The following is a 24,281-nucleotide window of genomic DNA, read 5'->3' on the forward strand; positions in this document are numbered from 1 at the left end:
CTCATCTACATTCAAGCAACAGAAGCGCTTTTTAAGCTCTTCATTTTGGGCTTCCGTGTGGACTACTTAACAGGCTCCTTGTTCTCCTCTTATGTATTAATAATTAAACATAGCGGTAGGCATCTGGAGGACTTCTGATTTTCATGTGATTTATTGAATAAAGGTAAGCCAGAAGAAGGATTTGCCAAGAGAAGTGGTAGAGGAGTTGTGGGAAGTCAGATACAGGAGTCTGGCAGAAGGAGTCTGAATAAATCTGAAGCTGACGTCAAACGTGACCACCAGTTGTGGCTTCAGAAAGGACCGAGGCTTTGAAGCTGCTGTCTTCTGGAAAGGACTCCTGCACTGTTATGTAAAGATCCCGTTTTTGAGTTAATAAATTGCCAGATCTTGGCGTATCCTGAATGACAGATGCCATCAATCTTATGCGATTGTGATCACAGTCATATCTATGGTCAGTTCTTCATTTTGGGAAAAGAAAACTAAAAATACCTGCGGTATAATAAAGAGCAATTCTCTCAGTAAAACATAATTCCATTTCATAAAAGAAAGTTAAAAAGTCATTGAATTAGGCTGTGTTAATACAGACACTGTGGTCGGTTCCATCGGGGCTCCGGGGCTTTTGTCGGACCGCATTAGAAGTCAAGGATTTGTTGGAATCCATTTGAAAACAGATGAATAAGACCGGTCATAGTCCTAGTAAAAACAGGAAGGAAAGGGCATGCAAAGCCTACAGCCTGCCCCTGTGGCCGAACCGGGACCTGAGGACAGCACACCCCGGTGTATAGGCACAAAGCTCCTCTTCTTCAAGGGGCTGTCCCATGATTGATGTAAAAAGGGAAAATCAGACATCATATAGTAGTACATGACAGTCTCTTTCTAATAAAGCTAGAACCTGCCCAGTACCACACATTCACTGCTCCAATTCCTCTGCTAGATTATCTTCAGCCTGGCAGCTCAGTGGATGTGTCCTTTCTGCTGCAGATCTTTCCCTGTAACTGCCACAGCTGCTAACAGAACATATGGCTGGTGGCAGTTGAAGATTTAAACTGAGCGTGTGCGACCACCTCAGTGAGGAGGACAAAAAAAAAAAAAAAAGGAAAGGAAAAGAACAAACAGCAGGTGGCGCTTCTTATAGACAGGTGACATCAAGACTATACCATATCTTTCTTCTTCTTCTATACTATTTCTTCAGTGTCACCCCACGATTCATAAGTGTCATTTTTTGCATCATCAATCAGTCAAGTACATGAATAGTCTTGGAGAACTCTTGGATAGTCCCCACTACTAGGATTATACTTTTACCATTTCTGTGATCCTAACACCATTTAGGAGGTGCGGGTTGATGCCTTCTGCATATTATAATGAGTGGAAAAGGTCAGATGGTACAGCACGACATTGGGAGCATTTGGGTTTCTACTCATATGTAGGTTGAGCTCATTTACTGACCCTTTGCAATCCCCTGAAGTAACAGATGGAAAAATAACATTTTACTTTTCCCTTTCTTTTGGGGGATGGATGTGAAAAAGGATCAAAGACCAGGGGTGGCCAAGCAGCAGATTCGGCAGACTTCACACCAAGGGCCACTAAATCTCAATGTTTGGAAACCAAGCCATGTTCTTTGCTGGTTTCGGCAAACTGCTTCCTCGTGGGCGGGTTCTTCAGAGTGCCCGTCAGCAGCCCTTTTCTAGTGAACTGCTCGTCTAAAGAGCATACAGTGAATCATACAGAGTGGTAGAGCCATGTGTGAGGAGGAATGGCTGTAGAGCATGTGCAAGAATTAACCAACTGCTATATCACTGCGATAAGAGTACTGGTGAATCGAGAGGTTTACTGGGACTTAAAGGGGTCGGCCACCCTAAGAATCAAAAATCCAAAGTGCCCCAGACAATAGCCAAAACCATGAAGTATTTCTATCATGTGACATGTACTGGCTATGTGTCAATTTCTAACCTGTTCACCTGGAGGAGCTCCTCAGACCGGCTGTGTGGGAGGAGCAGCGGCAAAGTGAAAGTAAAAATCCCAGCATGCATTGCAGCAAGTATCCTCAGAGGAGCAGTCACATGACATCCCCGCCCACCTGTGTTTCCATAGAGACAAGAGCCCCTCAGATAATATCAATAACTCAGTCATCAGTGAATAACTGCTGTACAGCCCCAGTCCTAGCAGCGCACAGGAATATGACGCTAATGTATCATACATATGTTAGGGGGGGAGGGAGGGGGCCCTGGTCATAAACTTGCTGTAGGGCCCGGTCACTTCTAGTTGCACCATTGGATGTAAGCCATGAACAGAATGAATAGAGGGGGAGATTTATCATTTCTCGTTTCTGAAAAGTGGCGTTAAAAAGTTGCAAACTATGTGTTTGCGTCATTGTAACTGTGCCTTTAAAAAAAAAAAAGAAAAAAGAAAAAAAAAGGGTGTGACAACAAATTTATGTAAATTTGTGCCAGTTTTCTGACTCAAATGACGCCAGGAATCCACGGCAGCTCTGAGCGGTGACAGATTTCTGTTTAGGTGCATGGACTGCCGGAGGAGGGGCGCTGTTGAGCTCTGATGAATAAATTTGTACAAACTGATCTGCTCACATAGAGGGGAGCATCCTGTCTATCATCACACGACTAAGGCTACTTTCACACTAGCGTTAGCAGGGTCCGTGCTAACGCTAGCCCACGAGTGCCGCCAGAAGTCCGCTCCGGCCCCATTCATATTTACTGATGCCCAGCACGCTGCGTTTTTTGTCCAGCCACCTCTCTGCATGTTTGCCGTGCTGCCGCCGCATCTCCGACCTGTCCCCATTAAAGGGGTATTCCCATCTTAATGATCACTGTTAAATCTGTTAATGATTTGACAGTGATCATTTTTCTAAATACATTTTATTACCTAATTCCCACCCTATTTTTTAGAAAATAAGTCCCCTCTTACCTGATGTTGCCTTTGGTCTCCCCTGGTTACAGCCACCTCTCCTGTCGGATCCCGTCGGGCCGCGCTTGCGCAGAAGACTGAAGATTCTCTCCCGTCCGGGCCGCTCAATGTCCTGAACGCGCATGCCGCCGCGCATGCACCATGATGACTTCTTTCTGGCCAGTATAGTACAGAGCCACGAACGAGCACGCGTCCAGGACATTGTGCGGCCCGGCCAGGAGAAAATCTTCCGTCTTCTGCGCAAGCGCGGCCCGGCCGGGAGAAGAATCCAGGAAGTGAACGTCGCGCTCAAGGAAGGCAAGTATAATAAGGGAAGATGAGAATACCCCTTTAAAGTGAATGGGGCCAGAGCGGACTTACGGCAGCACTCGCGAGCTACCGTTAGCACGGATCACTGTATACAGTGTACAGCGGGTCACGGGTCTCTATATGCAGTGGTGGGGGTCACATATCACCATATACAGAGTGCAGTTAGGAGAGGACACACATTTATAGATGGCAATATTACTGACCTCAGCCATACTGACAGCTCACAAGGGGTTAAAGCTCCTGAACTGTTGGTCCGGCTGTAATAAACATGTCTGTCATAAGGACACAGAGGAGAGGGGCCCTAAACAGGACAGACACTGGGATTGCTCACAGTTTGTGGTCCACGGCACTTCCCTGGCTCTGCTACATCCTCACATGTTGGCAGGATCCTCTCAGTACAGGGGAAACAGAGGGGGCAGAGTCTGCAGTCAGATCAGCCATCACAGCTTCCCCTCAGTCTCCCTTCCTCCTGCAAAAGTTTCTTTGTTTTAGCTTTTAACAAGTGTCCCTGCTAAGCCCCTGCCAGCCCTGCACAGCCAGGAGTGCCAGTCACAGAAGGAAAGCACCTCTCATACAAGCAGGGTGCTTTAGGACCCAGACAGCAGCACACTCCTTCAGGCACGGACGAGGTAGCGATAGCAGGACAGGAGGGGGCGTGGCGAGAGCAAGACAGGAGGGGGCGTGGCGAGAGCAAGACAGGAGGGGGCGTGGCGAGAGCAAGACAGGAGGGGGCGTGGCGAGAGCAAGACAGGAGGGGGCGTGGCGAGAGCAAGACAGGAGGGGGCGTGGCGAGAGCAAGACAGGAGGGGGCGTGGCGAGAGCAAGACAGGAGGGGGCGTGGCGAGAGCAAGACAGGAGGGGGCGTGGCGAGAGCAAGACAGGAGGGGGCGTGGCGAGAGCAAGACAGGAGGGGGCGTGGCGAGAGCAAGACAGGAGGGGGCGTGGCGAGAGCAAGACAGGAGGGGGCGTGGCGAGGGCAGGACAGGAGGGGGCGTGGCGAGGGCAGGACAGGAGGGGGCGTGGCGAGGGCAGGAAAGGAAGGGGCGTGGTGAGGGCAGGACAGGAGGGGGCGTGGCGAGGGCAGGACAGGAGGGGGCGTGGCGAGGGCAGGACAGGAGGGGGCGTGGTGAGGGCAGGACAGGAGGGGGCGTGGCGAGGGCAGGACAGGAGGGGGCGTGGTGAGGGCAGGAAAGAAGGGGGCGTGGTGAGGGCAGGACTGGAGGGGGCGTGGTGAGAGCAGGACTGGAGGGGGCGTGGTGAGAGCAGGACAGGAGGGGGCGTGGTGAGAGCAGGACAGGAGGGGGTGTGGCTGCAAATAGCAAGGAAACCAGGCAGATCTGCTGAAGAAGATATATTAGTAAGTGTAATATCTCCCTACTTTCTTTATAGTTTTAATAAGCGCTAACAGAGTGGCCAACCCCTTTAAATATTGATTACCTATCCTAAGGATGGGTCATCAGGATCTAATTGGTGGACTTCAACTCCTGGCACCAATCAGATGTTGGAAGAGGGCTCTTCCTCAGACCATGATGTCAAGTCCATGGGTCACATGGCCTTCCTGCTGCTCAGTCCCAAGACTGAGCTGCAATACCATGCACAGCCACTGTACAATGTATGGCACTGTGCTTGGCATATTATGAAGAGACCACATTGCTTGGATGACCCTTCAAACAACTGATGGACACGGATATCTGGAGTTGGACCCCCACTAATCAGATACTGAAAACCACACAAAATGGCACACGTACTTGTCCTTGGTCCCTTGGTAGATCAACTAACTCCATAAAAAGTAGACATCACAATGAAAACCTTTAGCCATGCATATCAGATTTGGTGTTCAATTAATTTTGGGAAACGATTCATTAATCTTCTTCCTTCATGCTACCTGCATTACCCTAGGAGGGTAAAATACACATTACATGCGAGATTAAGGAAATGAATTCATACCCACAATTTACACTGAATCCAAAGCCTATGAGATCATCTTATTTGGCCTGTAATCATTTTAATGGGGAGGTACAAGAAACATACCCTCAGCGGTGAGGATCTTGATAAACAGAGCCTTAATGGATTGCCGGGATTAGCTTAATGGAAGAATAACAACTTTCCAGTTACATTATTCGCCTCAATACCTGAGTGTTTCCCAAGGTTTGCGCTTATGAATGGACCCAGGTTCTGAAAATGAATGTTTACACTGCGTTTAATATGAGACACATAATGCAGTGTTTTGTTACGTCCATAAGCTGTGCTTGATGCCAACGATGAAATTAACACTCTCCTGCCACCTCTTACAGGAAGGAGACGCTCGCAGAACATCCTGCATTTACTTCTGAAAACTATTCTGTACACTCCAGGATGCAAAGCTCACTAAGTAATTCAAGAGGCTAATGTACTAAGGTCCCACCCAAGACCGAGCTCTACTAGATGTGTAACATTTCTGGTAACAGTCTAGTAAATATATAAATTAGATTATAACATCTCTAATATATACATACACACATATATATTGGATGATCAGCCCCATTAAACTTGGCATACTACGGTACTTTTCTTTTGTCTGTATGTTAAACAGCTACAGAGGTATCTGCATTTGTATTGCTATGCAAACGAGCAGATGGAGCACCAGGCGGTGAGGCTGAATGCTTGGAGCACTGCTTTGTAACACCCTGTGCTCTGCATGCTCCTTCTCCCCTTGATTGACAGGGCTAGACATCAGCATGCTGAGGGCAGAGTTGTGTCATAGCATGTACATATTATATACACCACTTACTATAGCCTTACCATAAGGCCGAATGCACACGGCCGTGTTCCGCGGCCGAGAGTGGTCCGTGGTATGTCGGGCTGGATTCCTGTTCAGAGCAGGAGCGCACGGCGTCATTGGTTGCTATGACGCCGTGCGCTTCAAGCCACCGCTGCACTACAGTAGTACATTCGTATAGTGTATTACTGTAGTGCAGCCGCGACATGAAGCGCACGGCGTCATAGCAACCAATGACGCCGTGTGCTCCTGCTCTGAACAGGAATCCAGCCCGGCATACCACGGACGGCTCTCGGCCGTGTGCATTCGGCCTAATGAGAAGAGTATATTTCTATCCTTAGAAAGCTAAAACGTGTTACTGGTTTATTGGCCGTCGTCCTATTAGTCCACACAAAACCTGTCCTAATCACACAGGAGGACAAGTTACTTCACAACGCTGAGCTAAAGAGCTGCCTCATCCTCCTCTCTGCTCTGCTGGCCAGGGAATATGATCCTGAGTACAGTTTAATATGGGGATCAGCAATCTCTGTATAAATGGAGTTCATGAGGAGATGTGGCTAATGAGCAGCAGCACTTGTATGCAGTCTCCATTACCACAGTCCGTCCTCTCTGTACTTCATGTCTCCTCATGAACTCCATTCCTACAGAGATTCAGCTGAAGATCTTCTCATCTGTATTCTGGACCATAATCCCTGGCCAGCAGAGCAGAGAAGAGGATGAGGCAGCTCTTTACCTCAGTGTTGAGAAATACTTGACCTGCTGTGTGATTAGGACAGGCTTTGTGTGCACTAATAGGATGGAGGCCATTTTGTTCCTCCTAATCATTGCTCCATAGACAAAACGAGCCATTCAAACTAATGAAAAGTATTTGGGAATATTTTTAGAATAAAGTAATATTTAAGTATTTTTATTTTCTTAATTCCCAGAGAACCCCTTTAAAGGGGTTGTCTCACTGCAGAAAATTGCATTTATTATGTAGCAGAAGTTAATACAAGGCACTTACTAATGTATTGTTATTATCCATATTGTTGTGGTTGCTGGCTTTATTCATTTTTCCATCACATTATACGCTGCCCGTTTCCATGGTTACAACCACCCTGCAATCCATCAGCATGATGTAGGAAAAAGCACTAGCCTATGTCGGTCCCACGGTCCCGGCCAACGCTTTTTCCTATAGTGTGCAAGCACGACCACCCCCTGATGGATTGCAGGTGGTCATAACCATAGAATCGAGCAGTGTGTAATGTGATTGAAAAATGAATCCAGCCAGCAAAGGAAGCAATATGGACAATCACAATACATTAGTAAGTGCCTTGTATTAACTTCCTCTCCATAATAAATGCTATTTGCTGAAGTGAGACAACCGCTTTTAATATGAAGTCTGCAGCCGGTTTTGTGGCTTGGAAATCCTTTCTTGAAGCTCGCCTCCCAAAACACCCTGTGTCACGTAACACAAAGATTGCACAAGTTTTGCAATTCTGTCCATTTTTGGAAATCTGTTGTAAAGTGTAGGTTACCATGAGAATCGATGAGCACACTGATCATATAGATATGTTCCAATACCGTATCCATTGACAAAATCTTGGCTTCAGCGACAACGGTTATAATTCTCAGAGATCACGGCTGAAAGCAGAAATCTCCAGCTAAAGAGTACATTAGCCTGTAACCTTTAAACCTCTCGGTGTAACAGCCCATCGCTCTTTGCGCAGAGTTGTCCATACTGCGTCGATCAATCATGGCCGCAGAGTACATACAGTCAACATTGGTAATTAGGGTTGACACTCTCTCCCTCCTTGCCCCTGCCTGTCAAGAAGACTGTTTAAAAATCTGACTTATTAGTCCATATTAGAGACCAGGGGAAGAGGCCTGGTTAATATCGTTATGTTGAAATCATCCATCCATTCCCCTCCGCTGGTGCCTGATAATTCCTATCCTCACTAGAGGCTGTAGATAACCACTGGCCCTGAGACAGGGGGGCTATAAATCAGCGGGAGTGCAGCTCCCATACATCCTGGGTTAATATCTGTTTAGAATAGCTCCGCTGGGAATGTAGGCTTGACACATTTGGAGTCACCTTAGAGAGTGAACAGGCTAAGCAGGCAGGGTTACTTAAGAACACGAAAGTAAGCGCAAGAAAGGCGCATTTGTCAAACATATGATCTTATAAATGGCGTCTTCTCTGACCAGGCTCGGATCGGTGGGCTCTGATCGCTGAGACCCCATAATTGCTAGAATAACGGGGGAGCAATGTTACCAATCAGATGCTGGAGTGGTTGGTCGTGGATGGAAGGGGGGGGGGGGTTGGAGAGGGCTGCAGCTTTCACTTTCTCCTTCGCTAGACTGGTGCGTACTGGTCCCAGCGGGCGTATGGAGAATGATTTACAGGAATTGCGCCACGGAATAGGACGCAAATTAGCTCATATCAACAAAACCAGAGACTCCTGCAAAAGGAACAGTGGCAGATGGGGCGCTCTTCATTTCAGAGGAGTGCGTGAGCTCATTTGCATTCTTTTCCAATAGGACTAATAAGGGTTTTGATGCTTTGCATCGCCATACACATGGACGTCAGTTTGCCGTGTGCATTTTTAAGGGAATTTATCAAGAGCAGTGCTCCAAAAACTTGGCATCAAAAGGTTGCACTTTTTTGTGCAAGCACACAACAATTTGTACCTTTTTGTGTTTTTATGTCGTGCTTGTCACACCTGATAGCAGGAGGGGGCAAGACCTTCTGCAGCCACATTTACTTAAGCATATGTCCTCTCATAGCGGGTGTGCTCCTCTTAATTCAGTTTGGCACTTCTTACTGTACAACATTTAGTTTTTATTAAAGAGGTTTTCCGAGATTTTTATACCGATGACCTATCCTATGGATTGGTCTTCAGTATCTGATCAGTGGGGGTCGGTCCGACACCTGGATTCACAGGAGAAATCCACGGCACACCATATGCATTACATCAATTAATCGTTTTTAATTCATAGTATTCTATACATCATTTTTGTGTTCCATCCAGAGCAATTTGTTCAAGCAATATAATTAGTTGAGTAATACAACCCCAACGTTTCGGTCGGTGTCGACCTTTATCAAGGGATCTGTGACTTTGGATATGAAGGGTCTGCTCTGGAGGTATACGGTGTGCCGTGGATTTCTCCTGTGAATCTATTTGACGTCTGTCCTCTACGAGCACCCACCATCTAGGGTGTGCAGATCTCATATTTTTCAAGGGTCCGACACCTGGGACCCCAGCCGATCAACTGTTGGAGAAGTCACCGGAGCTCGCAGTAGTGCTGCATCCTTCTAACAGCTTTTCCTCGGCTGTGTGACGTCACATTCATTGGTCAGATGGCCTAGGTGCCGCTCAGCCCCATAGAAGTGAATGGGGCTGAGCACAATACCAAGAACAGCCGCTATACAATGTACGGTACTGTGCATGGTCCGCACAGAGAAGGCAGCAGGGCTCGCAGGTGTTGGACCCCTCCGATCACATACTGTTGACCTATCCTGAGGACAACCCCTGTATAGGGGTATTACGAGACTTTAATACTGATAGCCGATCCTCTAGATCGGTTATCAGTATCTGATCAGTGGAGGTCCGACACCCGGGACCCCCGCTAATCAGCTGTTGAAGGCAGGAGCGCTCACAGCCTTGCCTAGGCCATGTGACATCACGTTCATCTGTCATATGGCCTAGGCATAGTTCAGCCCCATTGACCTGAATGGCACCAAGCTGCGAAACCAAATACTGACGCTGCACAATGTACGGCACTGTGCTCGGTGAGCTGAGAGAAAGCCGTGGTGCTACTTTGAGAGTTGATGCCTTCCAAACAGCTAATCGGCACGGGTCCTGGGTGTCAGACCCCCACCTATCAGATACTGATGACCTATCCCTTTAAGAGTGGTGTATGAAACACTAACCTTAATAAATTCACCCCTTTGTTCTTCTGGACGGTATGCGTCCCAGGAGGCACGTGAGGCTGTCTCCAGTCACGGCTATGCGAGCTAGCACTCTGCTATATTCTGAGGTCCTACAGCAGTAATGGAGATAGCCGTGCATGCGCAGCATCTTCTCCATTCACAGCGGATAACAGCGATTCCCAGAGGTTGGACTCACACCTATCAGACATTTATGGCATATCCTATCAATATGCCCTTATTGTTCAAATGGCCTATCCTTTGAACAGACTGACAACTGAATATCTCATTATGTATCATGGCATTATAGACAAATAATTAATAAAAAGAAGCATTTCTTACAGACTTTAAGTTGAGACCTTGAGTCTTTGAAGTTACCTGTAGCTTCATGTGGATGTAAAACGCACACATACATACATAAATTGTGTCGTGTCCAGGTTGCACTTACTTTTATTGCCTACAAGCGCTACAAACGGCGGTGTTTCTGACTCTTCATTCACTTTCTTTACCATGGAAAACCAGTCTTCTAGATTCTCAAAGCTCTGATAGTTGGTGATATCATAGACCAAGAGGACTCCCTGAAAGAGATTGAATTGAGTGCTATTATGCATCGTTACCCACACAATAAGCCAGAACTAGAAGAACTACAAAATCAGATCATTCTGCAACCATGGAGACTACATCATCGTCTTACAGTAGATGACAAGATAGCTTTGGCCAGAAGGTTTAGATCCTGTGACAAGCGTTAATATTCGGCAAGCATTACCAGGATTAACGGAGGTTATCTATAGGTGGCCCAAGCAGTAACAAAGACATGCTTAGTAGAAGATAATCGTTTCAGCACAGATAAGAAGACAACTGCAAAGTAACCACAGAATTCAAGGAGACTTGGGGGATCTGAGGAGAAATAGTCCATAATTCTGAAGACAAGAGGCTATTCGGTAGGAGGCAAGTCACCAAACAGATGGACAACAAATAGTCAATGCCAATTTTATAAGAAAAAAACTAAAAGGAGCTAAAACAGAGAAGTATGCCTCATTTAACAACATTGGACCACCGATGGTAAGGAGGAGAAGGAACTTTCCAGATGTCTTCACAGAGACAGAAAAACCTTGCAAAATTAGACTTGACCCTAGATCGGTCCCTCTCATCCAGTAACTTGCTGTATCTAGAGTCCCAGATTCCTTCATAATTAGGAGCGGTCCATACACATAAGCGGAAATTTGGCGAGGCCTGACGATTTCGGTGGGATCAATCAACTATCTCATGTGTATGGGGTGTCCTGACTCTCCTTTGGCAGCAGATGTTGGGAGAAAGAAGGATCAGGCGTGTTGCGTTTCCCAGCTGTGTATGGGGGAGTCAGGGCGCGGCTTTCAGCCGAAGTGGCGTTCGGCCCAAAGCTATCTACGGCGTATATGCACCTATACAAGTGTGAAAGAAGTGAAAGCCGGCCGTGCACATGAGATGTTCACCTGCTGCCGTCATGCACATAAGGCCTCATTCACACAAACGATACGGATTGTGTCAGGGTGCGTTCGGTGAAACTTGCACCATTTCTCAATAAAGTTTTGTGTGTAACTGCGTTTAGTGTTTCCGTTTTTTCCGTGCGGGTGCAATCAGTTTTGATGCGTTTTTCATATTTATATTTACAAACAACATCTCCTAGCAACCATCAGTGAAAGCTTTTCACCCGGGTGCGATGTGTTTTTCACTGAAGCCCCATTCACTTCTATGCGGCCAGGGCTGCGTGAAAAACGCAGAATATAGAACATGCTGGGATTCTGATGATGTGCACAGACCCACTGACAGGAATGGGTCAGGATTCAGGGCGGTGCCATGTGTTCACTTCACGCATCGTACCCGCGCAGAAAACTCGCTCAGATAAAAGAGGCCTAAGAGCAAATGTTACTCAAATAACCCAGATCTGCTGAAATTTAAGATACCGGATCCTTTCCTCCCCCCAACGCATGCCATTGGAAGGGGGGCATCCAGACATCCCCACAGACAGTAGACAGTCGGTCGGTCCTGCTCAAATCAGCAGGTTCGTCCGACGTTCAGCTAATAAGTATGGTAACCTATGGCCAGCTTAAAGGGGGTCTGTCAGGGTCTTTCTGCCCACTAAACTAAATCCAGCATTGGTTATACCTTTGTGTCTGTGGAGAGAAGTCCAACCTCTGAAGTTGGATCCAATATGCAAATTCGTTTTCAAGTGTCCAGGGCAGGGCCGGCTCCAGGTTCATGTGGGCCCTTGGGCGATAGATCTCAGTTGGCCCCATTTTGGCATTTTTTTACATTTACATGTCCCCTTGTGGCTCCCACACCGTATAATGACCCCCAATGACCCTTCACATAGTATAATGACCCTCCCAATGCCACCCCTACACAGTATAATGACCCCCAGTGGCCCCCTACACAGTATAATGACCCCCAGTGGCCCCCTACACAGTATAATGACCCCACAGTGGCCCTCCATTCAGAATAATGACCCTAGTCACCCCCCATTCAGAATAATGAACCCCAGTGGCCCTCACACTGGGAGTTATACTGTATGGAGGGGGAACTGGGGGTAATTATACTGAATGGAGGGTCATTGGGGGATCATTATACTAAATGGGTGGCACTGGGGGTAATTATACTGCGAAAGGGGCCCTCACACAGTATAATGACCTCCCAGCGGCTCCCTCACATACCTATGATGGGTCCTTTCATTCACTAACTCCTTCTCTCCTCCGGCCCGGCGCAGCAGTGAGACACGCGTCATGAAGTCACCGCTGGGCTGGGCCTGGAGGAGAGAAGGAGCTGCGCAAGTGATGTAGCTAGAACTGACTTGGTCCCACAGAAAATGTTGGTTTCACACTACATTTTTATATCCTGCTGCCACAACGGTTTATTTCCACTACCCAGCAATGGAATTTATTTAACATGGTTCCGTTCACACGCGGTTGTTCAGTTTGGATGCTGCAGACCCGCCCGCGGCTTAGCTCAACTGAATGGAGCTAAACGGCGAGGGGACACCCATGGCAGCTTTGAGAGGTGGCTGTCCACACACAGCCTCAAGAAGGGACATGCCCCTTCATGGTGCGGTCGTGGCTTTAAACCAGGAGCCCACAAAACTGCAGCACTGCCTCTGATGGAATACTGGTGGGTAAGTCAAAACACCGCCATGTGAACAGGCCATAAGACTCTTACACCCTGGGGATTACCAAAAGGCCTGGGAAACAATTGTTGTAGCGCATAAGGAAACAAGTGTAATGAGTGGTCAAATTTAAAACTTAACATTTAATGAAAGTATATTAGAAAATAGGTCCCATGATATTGAATAACAACATATAAATATGGAGCGGCGCGGCGGTTTACCACGCAGGATCTGATGGTGCACAGAATGGAGTCATGCAATTAGGTGATGCTCGGCGGCACCAAGAAATTATAATCAGGTGGTCCTACCGCTTCGATGAGGCGCTCCAGAGACAACAATTGACTAGCCGGTGTTGATTGATGAGCACACCGTTGCTAGCGACAACTGTACAACGCAGGGTGGTCTGTAGTGCTGGCTGGCCCTAGTGATGCCCTAGAGCCCTACAATGGCCTATGTGACCGGATGGCGGTAACCGCCACCAGTCACCTACAGGAACCTCACCCTGGAATTGGTGCGCCCTATTTAGCCCTTGCTTACCTGGTCCCTACACGCATGTTTCGCTAGGGGATGAGTAACAAGCTCATCAGGGGAAAAAACGGGAGCTTGGGCTGAGTCTGTGCACGATGAACTGACAGTGGTGTCAAGCGTGCGTCCTGCACAGAGACAAAGTCACACCATGATCCGGGTATGGATCAGTGTGGTATAGGGGAAGAGGGGATTAGGATAAAAAACCCCTCTCCTAATAACCAGTTCAGGCGCATAGGTTTAGAAGGGGGGGGAGGACGGAGAGGGAGGGGTGGAGGACAATCCAAAGGTTTTTTAGATCAGGCTATCCCCTACCCACTGAGAAGCAGGTCGAAGACACGGGACCAGCAGGCCCCCAAATAATAAATTTATCCCAGAGAACACTGAATAACAGTGAGATGGCTGTCCTTAGTAAGGGTTTATCCTTTGTTCCCACACGCCGGTTTGACGCCTTCACCTGGACAAAGGACTTACATCTGTTTGTTAGAAGACTCAGGTGGCTCAAATTCTTTAGACACAAGGATGAGCGGCAGTGTCAGGAACTTGGGATACCATTGAGTATTCTATCTGATGTTAGGCTGCTGCACAGCTTGGAGGAATTGGTTGGAGGCTCAACTGGTCTGGGCCCTTTCACGACCCTGAAAAATAAGAGTACCAGGATGCCCCCCTCCAGCGATGTATCATGCTTGGATGTTTTCCTCCAACTTGTGACAGCAGACCTTTAATGTACTTAGGCAGGCTTACCACAGGGCGGTCGACACTGCCCGTTCGGACCTCCTGGTGCCCAGAGTGAGAACTCCTCAGGACCAGAAGATCCGTATGCTGGGCACGTTTGATGGTTGTGCTGATAAGATACGAGGGATCCTAAAGAAACACTGGCCCATCTTAATGATGGATCCAGAAATTAAGGAAGCCATACATGACTACCCCCAGATAACGTTCAGAAGGGGTAGCAACCTGAAGGATCTCCTTGTACACAGCCATTTTACATCAGTGCCTAGACAGGGCACTTGGCTCGACCGTAGGCCCACAGGCTGCTTCAGGTGTAGTGGCTGTGTAGCCTGTGGCCTTATGCAAACTGGCAAAACCTTCTTCAGCTCTAATCTGTTGAAAACGTTCCCCATTAAAGATTTTATTAATTGCAAGACGCAAGGTGTTATCTACAAAATCACCTGCGATTGCGGATTGGAATACGTGGGAAAAACTAGGCGCGAGCTGCGAAGGCGCCTTGGCGAGCATCTTGGCGACATCACCAATAATAGAGATACAGCAGTATCAAGGCATGTTCATGACCATCATCAAGGAAATCCAATTTGCCTCAGGGCAATTGGAATTGAGAAAGTTCTGCAACCAACCCGCGGTGGAGATTGGGACCGTGTGTTACTCCAGAGGGAATCTCGCTGGATTTATACGCTCGGTACAGTCTCACCCACGGGACTCAATGAACAGCTCAATTATAGCTGTTTCATTTAATTAATTGGTATCTGTGTGTATTATTCTTCATCTACTTTTGCCTTTGTCCCACTTCCCTCCCCCCCCCCCCTTCTTTTTCATTACCATCATCCCTTCTCCTTTATCCTTGTGTTTAACTATTGGGCCAACATATTCCAGATTCTATTGTTGTTATAATTTGTGCCAAAATACCATTTCCATAACGAGCACCGCTGCACATCCGTAGCCGTGCGGTCCGACGGTGCCTTGATTCAGCGTCCCGATTGCCTGGCAACCGTCGCGTCGTCTCGCGTGCATCAGTGAGACTGGACGTGGTGACGTCATCTTCCTCACTCACGTCCGCCCACGTACCTCCCTCTCTCCATGCGTTCCACCGCTCCGCGCATGCGCGGGCCTGTACCGCCTTCGTCGACTGAGGGAGGAGCGTCCCAACCAAGCCTCAATCTGGGGCTGGTTCCTTCTTTAAAAGGTAGCGGTTTCCATGTGCTACCCAGGTTACATCAACCTATGCGCCTGAACTGAGGTTACATCAACCTATGCGCCTGAACTGGTTATTAGGAGAGGGTTTTTTTTATCCTAATCCCCTCTTCCCCTATACCACACTGATCCATACCCGGATCATGGTGTGACTTTGTCTCTGTGCAGGACGCACGCTTGACACCACTGTCAGTTCATCGTGCACAGACTCAGCCCAAGCTCCCGTTTTTTCCCCTGATGAGCTTGTTACTCATCCCCTAGCGAAACATGCGTGTAGGGACCAGGTAAGCAAGGGCTAAATAGGGCGCACCAATTCCAGGGTGAGGTTCCTGTAGGTGACTGGTGGCGGTTACCGCCATCCGGTCACATAGGCCATTGTAGGGCTCTAGGGCATCACTAGGGCCAGCCAGTACTACAGACCACCCTGCGTTGTACAGTTGTCGCTAGCAACGGTGTGCTCATCAATCAACACCGGCTAGTCAATTGTTGTCTCTGGAGCGCCTCATCGAAGCGGTAGGACCACCTGATTATAATTTCTTGGTGCCGCCGAGCATCACCTAATTGCGAGACTCCATTCTGTGCACCATCAGATCCTGCGTGGTAACCCGCCGGGCCGCTCCATATTTATATGTTGTTATTCAATATCATGGGACCTATTTTCTAATATACTTTCATTAAATGTTAAGTTTTAAATTTGACCACTCATTACACAAATTTCTGTTTGATTTTAGGTGGTCACTCATTATTATCTAATTGTCATTTTGTGCATAAGGAAACAACTTACATAACTTAGGGCAAAAATGTAAAACCTCATGACTGTATTATACAGTCCTGATCAAAAGTTTAAGACCACTTGAAAAATAGCAAAAAATCATATTTTACATTGGTGGATCTTAACAAGGTTCCAAGTAGAGCTTCAACGTGCAACAAGAAGAAATGAGAGTGAGACAAAACATTTTTTGAGCATTCAATTAATTGAAAATAACAAATAAACTGAAACAAGCTGTTTTTCAGCTGATTCAAATTTTAGGACCACATGCCTTTAAAAGGCCAAATCTGTGCAAAGATGTGGATTCATTGTCATTTTCTGTCAGGTAGTCACACGTTGTGATGGCAAAAAAAACTCTCCCTTTTTGAACGTGGTCGGGTTGTTGAACTGCATAAGCAGGGTCTCTCACAGCGCGCCATCGTTGCTGAGGTGGGACGCAGTTAGAGTCATTTGGAATTTCTTAAATGATCCTGAGGGTTATGGAACAAAAAAGTAAAGTGGAAGACCCCAAAAAATGTCATCAGCACTGAGCCGGAGGATCCAATTGGCTGTCCGTCAAGACACTGGACGATCCTCGACCCAAATTAAGGCCCTTACAGGTGCTGACTGCAGCCCCATAACCATCAGACGGCATCTGAGACTGAAGGGCTTCAAAAACAAAAAACTTTTTCAAAGACCTCGTCTCCTTGAACGCCACAGAACTGCTTGTTTGGACTTTGCAAGAGAGCACCAAACATAGGACATTCAAAGGTGGAAGAAAGTTTTATTCTCTGATGAGAAAAAATGTAACCTTGATGGTCCTAATGATTTACAATGTTACTGGTATGACAAGCAGATCCTACCTGAGATGCTTTTTCCTTCAGTGGAACAATGGAGCTTCAGGAAGTGCAGAGGCGTCAAACGGCCGCTGGCTATGTCCAGATGTTGCAGAGAGCATTCCTCATGAATGGTAACGACTGGGTTTTTCAACAGGACAACGCTACAGTACTCAATGCCCGCAGGACAAGGGACTTCTTCCAGGAGAATAACATCACTCTTTTGGCCCATCCTGCGTGTTCCCCTGATCTAAATCCAATTGAGAACCTTTGGGGATGGGTGGCAAGGGAAGTTTACAAAAATGGACAACAGTTCCAGACAGTAGATGGCCTTCGTGCGGCCGCCTTCACCACTTGGAGAAAATGTTCCCACTCGCCTCATGGAAACGCTTGCATCAAGCATGCTGAAAGGAATTTTTTAAGTGATAAACAATAACTGCGGAGCTACTCATTACTGAGTTTGTTTGGAAGTTGGATTTCTGTTTTGGTTTTTTTTTTGGAGGTGTGGTCCTAAACTTTTGATCAGCTGAAAAACAGCCTGTTTCAGTTTGTTCGTTGTTTTCAATAAATTGAATGCTCAAAAAATGTTTCGTCTCACTCCCATTTCTTCTTGTTGCATGTTGAAGCTCTACTTGGAACCTTGTTAAGATCCAGCCATGCTAAATATGATTTTTGCCATTTATCAAGTTTTTTGCCATTTATCAAATGGTCTTGAACTTTTGATCAGGACTGTACTACTACTACTACTATATACAGTATATATATTTATATTATACAGTTTTTTTCCCCCCTAGTTATTCTTCTCTCTGGTTCACCCCAAACAACAACTGGATTAAGTTAGGGAAAAAACTAAAATTCATTAATCAAATGGAAAACTAAAAGGTTCATTTTATAGTCAATAAAAGAAAAGTAGGCCCTTTCTTTGGTGGTTTAAAACATTGAAATATTCATCCTACCCAGCACACTACACAGATTTACATTTCACTCAATGTTAGTCTGCCGCCCGGCGAGGGAAGGGACACGCCACAGAGCACGCAGGTTTTATAATTAATGAGTAGCACGATAGGGAAGTTAATTTGGAAAGTAATTAATTCCCCAAATATTCAAACTGAATGGTCTTATTCACAGATGCAGAGGGGGTCTGCCGGGAAAAGTCCATAAAATCAGGACATTCTTCCAAGATCTTGGCCAAATTCAATTTATTTACATTTCACCCAAAGGTTGTGGCAATCCTTTCTATAAAAGGGGGCAGATGTAAGGACGAAGCACGGGCAGGAATTGACCGGACCACTAGAACTCAAGCAGGAATTTATGAAATAAAAAAATAAAAATAAAAGGTTTCACCTTGGGATTAAGGGTTCATTCACATGACAGTGAAAAATGGGCATTTGACGGCCGTTTTCAGAACCACTATGGGGCTATTCACATGGTGTGTGTTTTTTTTTAAATGTCCTATTTTGGTCAGATGGACACCATGTTTTTAACAGCCGTTTAGACAGAAGTGCACCCATCGAATGGCCATTAAAAACAAGTATATGAGTGGCACAAAAGGCAGGGAGTTAACCACTTCACATCTGGGCCATTTGCCCCCTTCCTAACCAGGCCTAATTTTGCAAATCTGACATATCTCACTTTATGTGGTAATAGCTTTGGAACACTTTCACTTATCCAAGCCATTCTGAGATTGTTTTCTCGTGACACATTGTACTTCATGACAGTCATAAATTTCACCTTTATTTATGAATAAAAATCCCAAGTTTACAAAAAACTTTGAAAAATTCGCAATTTTCTACATTTCTATATCTCTGCTTTTAAAACAGAAAGTGATACCTCATAAAATATTTATTACTCAACATTCCCCATATGTCTACTTTATGTTGGCATCATTTTGGTAATTTTTTTAGGATGTTAGAAGGATTAGAATTTTAGAAGCAATTCTTAAAAATTTTAAGAAAATTGCCAAAACCCACTTTTGTGGGGCTTACATAGTGGATACCCCCATAAATGACCCCATTGTAGAAACTACACCCCTCAAGTTACTTAAAACTTATTTTACAAACTTTGTTAACCCTTTAGGCGCTCCACAAGAATTAAAGGAAAATGGAGATCAAATTTAAAAATTTTACTTTTTTGGCAGATTTTCCATTTTAATCCATTTTTTTCTTTAACACATCGAGGGTTAACAGCCAAACAAAACTCAATATTTATTACCCTGATTCTGCGGTTTACAGAAACAACCCACATGTATAGGCACACGGCTGTATGGGCACACGGCAGGACGCAGAAGAAAAGGAGTGCCATATGGTTTTTGGAAGGCAGATTTTGCTGAACTGGTTTTTAGATGCCATGTCCCATTTGAAGCCCCCCTGATGCATCCTTACAGTAGAAACTCCCAGAAAGTGACCCCATGTTGGAAACTAGGGGATAAGGTGCCAGTTTTATTGGTACTATTTTTGGGTACATATGATTTTTTGATCATTCATTATAACACTTTATGGGGCAAGGTGACCAAAAAATTAGTTGTTTTAGCAGTCTTTATTTATTTTTACAGCGTTCAGCTGAGGGGTTAGGTCATGTGACTTTTTATAGAGCAGATCATTACGGACGCGGCAATACCTAATATGTATACTTTTTCTTATTTATTTAAGCTTTATACAATAATAGCAGTTTTGAAACAAAAAAATTATGTTTTAATGTGTCCATGCTATCGTTTTTTGTTTTTTTTTCCGAGCGATTTTCTTATGTAGGGGCTCATTTTTTGCGGAATGAGGTGACGGTTTGATGAGTATTTGTGATGTAAGGTGACAAAAATGGCTTTTTTTGACACAGTTTTTATTTTTTATGGTGATCACCCGAGGGGTTAGGTCATGTCATATTTTTATAGAGCTGGTTGTTACGGACGCGGCAATACCTAATACGTACCGTATACTTATTTTTATTTTTTTCCACTTTAACACAATAATAGCATTTTTGAAACAAAAAAATGATGTTTTAATGTGTCCATGTTCTGAGAGCTATAGTTTTTTTATTTTTTGAGTGATTTTCTTATATAGGGGCTCATTTTTTGCAGAATGAGGTGACGGTTTTATTGGTACCATTTTGTGGTACATACGCCTTTTTGATCACTTCGTGTTCCACTTTTTGTGATGTAAGGTGGCAAAAATGGCTTTTTCTGACAGTTTTTTTTATTTTTTTTATGGTGTCTATCAGACTGGGTGGATCATGTGATATATTTATAGAGCGGCAATACCAAATATGTCAATTTTTGCAAAAACAGACTTTTATTTATTTGCAAATTAGGGCTCGCAAGTGCACAGGGAGGGGTTCACCTCGTTGGAGCCCAGGCTGTTCTGCCTCTTTTCGTCATATCCCCGCCCCAGCCTCTTCCTCTGCCCGCCCCGCTCTTCCTTTGCGTCCTACTTCTCTGCAGCGAAATCCCGCGCCTGCGCTATCCATTGCTTGGCCGGGGCATGCGCACTGCGATGCCCATTGTGGGTGTCTCTGGTCCGCCTCCTCGCCGCTGTTTCTCGCCGATGGCCTGCGCATGCGTAGTAGCTACTACAATGGGCATCACAGTGCGCGTGCCCCGGCCAAGCAATGGATAGTGCAGGCGCGGGATCTCGCTGCAGAGAAGGAGGACGCAAAGGAAGAGCGGGGCGGGCAGAGGAAGAGGCTGGGGTGGGGATATGACGAAAAGAGGCAGAACAGCCTGGGCTCCAACGAGGTGAACCCCTCCCTGGGCACTTGCGAGCCCTAATTTACAAATGAATAAAAGTCCGTTTTTGCCTTGGGGGAACTTCACAAGCAAACATCAAAGGTACCATTAGAATCATAGACTGCTATGCTAGAGCGCTATGTAAGCGGTCTATTAGGTCACAATCTGGTGACAGACTCCCTTTAACTTCACTTTTTTTTTTCCACTATAGATTTTTCCTGTACAGCCTCAGTGCAGGGCTGATCGAGGTCTGTGAAAGACCCGACAGCTCCTGCACTCTATACATAGCTTCCTGTATACAGCCATCTAGAAGGCAGAGACACCTGGGAACTGTCCCTGCCTTCTCTAAGGGTTGCCCTGCTGTCACTGACAGTGGGCAACCCGATCTGCAGCTGCACGATTAGCGAGCAGCTGCAATCTCTGAATGGACGTGCTGGAACGTCCATTCAGAGATATAGAACCACCTCCCGAACGTTTTTAGTCAACGTGCGGACGGGAGGTGGTTAAAGAAAAATAAATACCTATAGTCCACGCATGGGAACATTTGCTCCCAGCATCGTGACGTCACATGATCATGTAGGGAGCGTCAGGTCCTGCTGCCTCCAGTGCAGAGCGAGTGTTCCCCTAAGTGACTGCTGTGAGGGTAGTATTATTTTTGATTTGCTGGGACTACCGGGGGTTGGGCACAACAGGCGCCAATTATATATACTGTGGGCATTATATCTACAGAGGGCACTGTGCAGGGCCATTACTTATACTGGGGACACTGTGCAAGGCCATTGCTTATACTGGGGGCCCTGTGCAAGGCCATTGCTTATACTGGGGGCCCTGTGCAGGGCCATTGCTTATACTGGGGGCCCTGTGCAGGGCCATTACTTATACTGGGGGCCCTGTGCAGGGCTATTGCTTATACTGGGGGCCCTGTGCAGGGTCATTGCCTATACTAGGGGCACTGTGCAGGGCCATTGCCTATACTAGGGGCACTGTGCAGGGCCATTGCCTATACTAGGGGCACTGTGCAGGGCAATTGCTTATACTAGGGGACACTGTGCAGGGCTATTGCTTATACTGGGGGCCCTGTGCAGGGCCATTGCTTATACTGGGGGCCCTGTGCAGGGCCATTGCCTATACTAGGGGCACTGTGCAGGGCAATTGCTTATACTAGGGGACACTGTGCAGGGCAATTGCTTATACTAGGGGACACTGTGCATGGCAATTGCTTATACTGGGGGCACTGTGCAGGGCCATTATTTATACTAGGGGCACTGTGCAGGGCCATTGCTTATACTAGGGGCACTGTGCCGGGCCATTGCTTATACTGGGGGCACTGTGCCGAGCCATTACTAACAAAGTAAAGTAAACTTTAGGGGGGGGAACGACAGCACAAAGGACCTTGCGTCCAAAGGCCATATCCTCATTGCCAAATACATCAACCCTATAATGCTTGGTGATGGTGTGAGCCCTCTTCCAAGTGGCCGCTCTGCAAATTTGTTCTAAAGACGCAGAGGGCTCTCTCGGCCCAGGAAGTAGACACGGATTTTACTGAATGGGCTCTGAGGGACGGAGGAGCTTCTTTACCGGATCCTCTATAGGCCTCAGAAATGGCACACCTAATCCAGCGGGATATTTAACTGTTTGTCGTTTTTTTACCCTTATTTGGGCCGGAAAACTGAATAAATACGGTTATATATCCTCCAATCCCTGGTGACATCAAGATAATGATGTACACTTCTTCTAACATCTAAATTATGAAACCTCGTTTCCTGCTCGTTTTTGGGGTTGGCACGAAATGTCTTGTGACCTGTGGAAAGTAGAAACCACCTTAGGGAGAAAATTGGGATCTAATTTGAACATGAGCTTGTCTTCAAACGCTCCTGGATAGATAAAGCCTGAAGCTCACAAACTCTTCTCGCAGAGGATATTGCCACTAAGAAAATGGTCTTAAAAGCATGCCACTTAAGGGTCCATTCACACGTCCGTGGTGTATTGCGGATCCGCAATACACCCAGCCGGCACCCCATAGAAATGCCAGATCTTCTCTGCAATTGCGGACAAGAATAGGACATGTTCTATTTTTTATGCGGAGCCACGGCCCGGAAGTTCAGGGCCGCGCTCCGGAAATGTGGATGCGGAGAGCACATAGTGTGCTCTCTGCTTCCCGTTCTGCCCCATTGAGAATTAATGGGTCCGCACCCGTTCCAGATATTGCGGAACGGATGTGAACCCTTTTGCAGATGTGGGCATGGACCCCAATAGTCTGGGAGTCTAGAGACTCAAATGGAGAATCTGACAAACCTGTAAGAACAGTATTCAGGTTCCATGGAGCGACCATATTTTTAATTCTGGGTTTCAATCTATCAGCCGCTTTTAAAAACCTAGACACTCAGAAGACCTCATAAAGACAAGTGTTATATAGGGCACCTAATGCGGAAACCTGTACCTTAAGGGTATTTGGGGAGAGACCCATATCCAAACAGAGGGATATTGGGGGTAGATTAGTTAAACCTAACACCACACCAGGATGCACATTGTTTCCAAACCTTAAAATATGTCTTAGAGGTATTGGATTTTCTACTGAGCAAAAGGTATTTACAACCCTCTGTGATAGACCCAGACCAAAGAGGATGGATTGCTCATTAACCAGGCTGACAGCTTGAGAAGACTGGGGTTCGGAAGAGAGATTGGACCCTGCATTAGAAGATCTTTTCTAGGGGAGAACAGGATTGGATCTTCCTGGATGAGGGATTTTAAGAGACCGAACCAGCCCCTTCTGGGCCAAAAGGGGACAACCAGGATAAGGACACATATTTCGGATTTAAATTTCTTGTGGTTTCTTCTTGAGGCGAACAGATCTAGACTCTGATTGCCCCATTGATTTTGGATCCTCTGAAAGGCCGACTGGGATATGGACCACTCGCCTGGATCCAGTCTCTATCGACTGAGAAAGTCCGCCTGAATATTGAGAGAACCATTTAGGTGTACAGCAGCCAGAGATTTTAGGTTCTTCTCTGCCCATAGAAAAATCTGTTTTGAGAGATTCTGAAGGTGACCATGCCTTGTACCTCCCTGATGTTGGATGAAGGCTACAGCTGTGGAATTGTCAGAGTGGACTAGTGCATGACGGTTCTTGGATTGGGTCTGAGTTGCTTTGAGCCCTTCCCATATAGCCCGAAGTTATTTGTAGTTGAACGACATCCTCCTCTGAGCTTCGGATCAAGTCCCCTGAAAGGAACCTGTGGCAGTAAGGGCACCACTTTAAGGGGGTCTTTACCTCTTTGGTTACAGACATCCTCTGGTCTAGGGTTAACTGAGATTTGTTCTATTTCCTGAGTATGAGGTCCTGCAGAGGCCTCATGTGGAATTGGGCCCAGGCAACAGCTGAAATGCAAGAAGATGGGCAACCTAAAATCTTCATGGCCTGTCTGATCGAACAAAAGGGCTTTCTTAAGAATTGTTGGATCCCTAACTTCAGATCCTGGTCCTTTGGAGACGG

The 24,281-nt window shown here is 46.4% G+C and overlaps 1 protein-coding gene across 3 annotated transcripts in view; it reads right to left on the reverse strand.

The window, feature by feature from the left end:
• RAB28 (RAB28, member RAS oncogene family) overlaps nucleotides 1-24,281 on the reverse strand; it is a 152,691-nt gene that overhangs the window by 74,664 nt on the left and 53,746 nt on the right. For all 3 annotated transcript variants that reach the window (XM_044296454.1, XM_044296444.1, XM_044296465.1), the window contains exon 4: nucleotides 10,348-10,477. In XM_044296454.1, coding sequence (XP_044152389.1) covers nucleotides 10,348-10,477 — 130 coding nt within the window. The remainder of the gene's footprint in view (nucleotides 1-10,347; nucleotides 10,478-24,281) is intronic.

Source organism: Bufo gargarizans, chromosome 1, assembly GCF_014858855.1.
Source record: "Bufo gargarizans isolate SCDJY-AF-19 chromosome 1, ASM1485885v1, whole genome shotgun sequence".
NCBI lineage: Eukaryota > Metazoa > Chordata > Amphibia > Anura > Bufonidae > Bufo > Bufo gargarizans.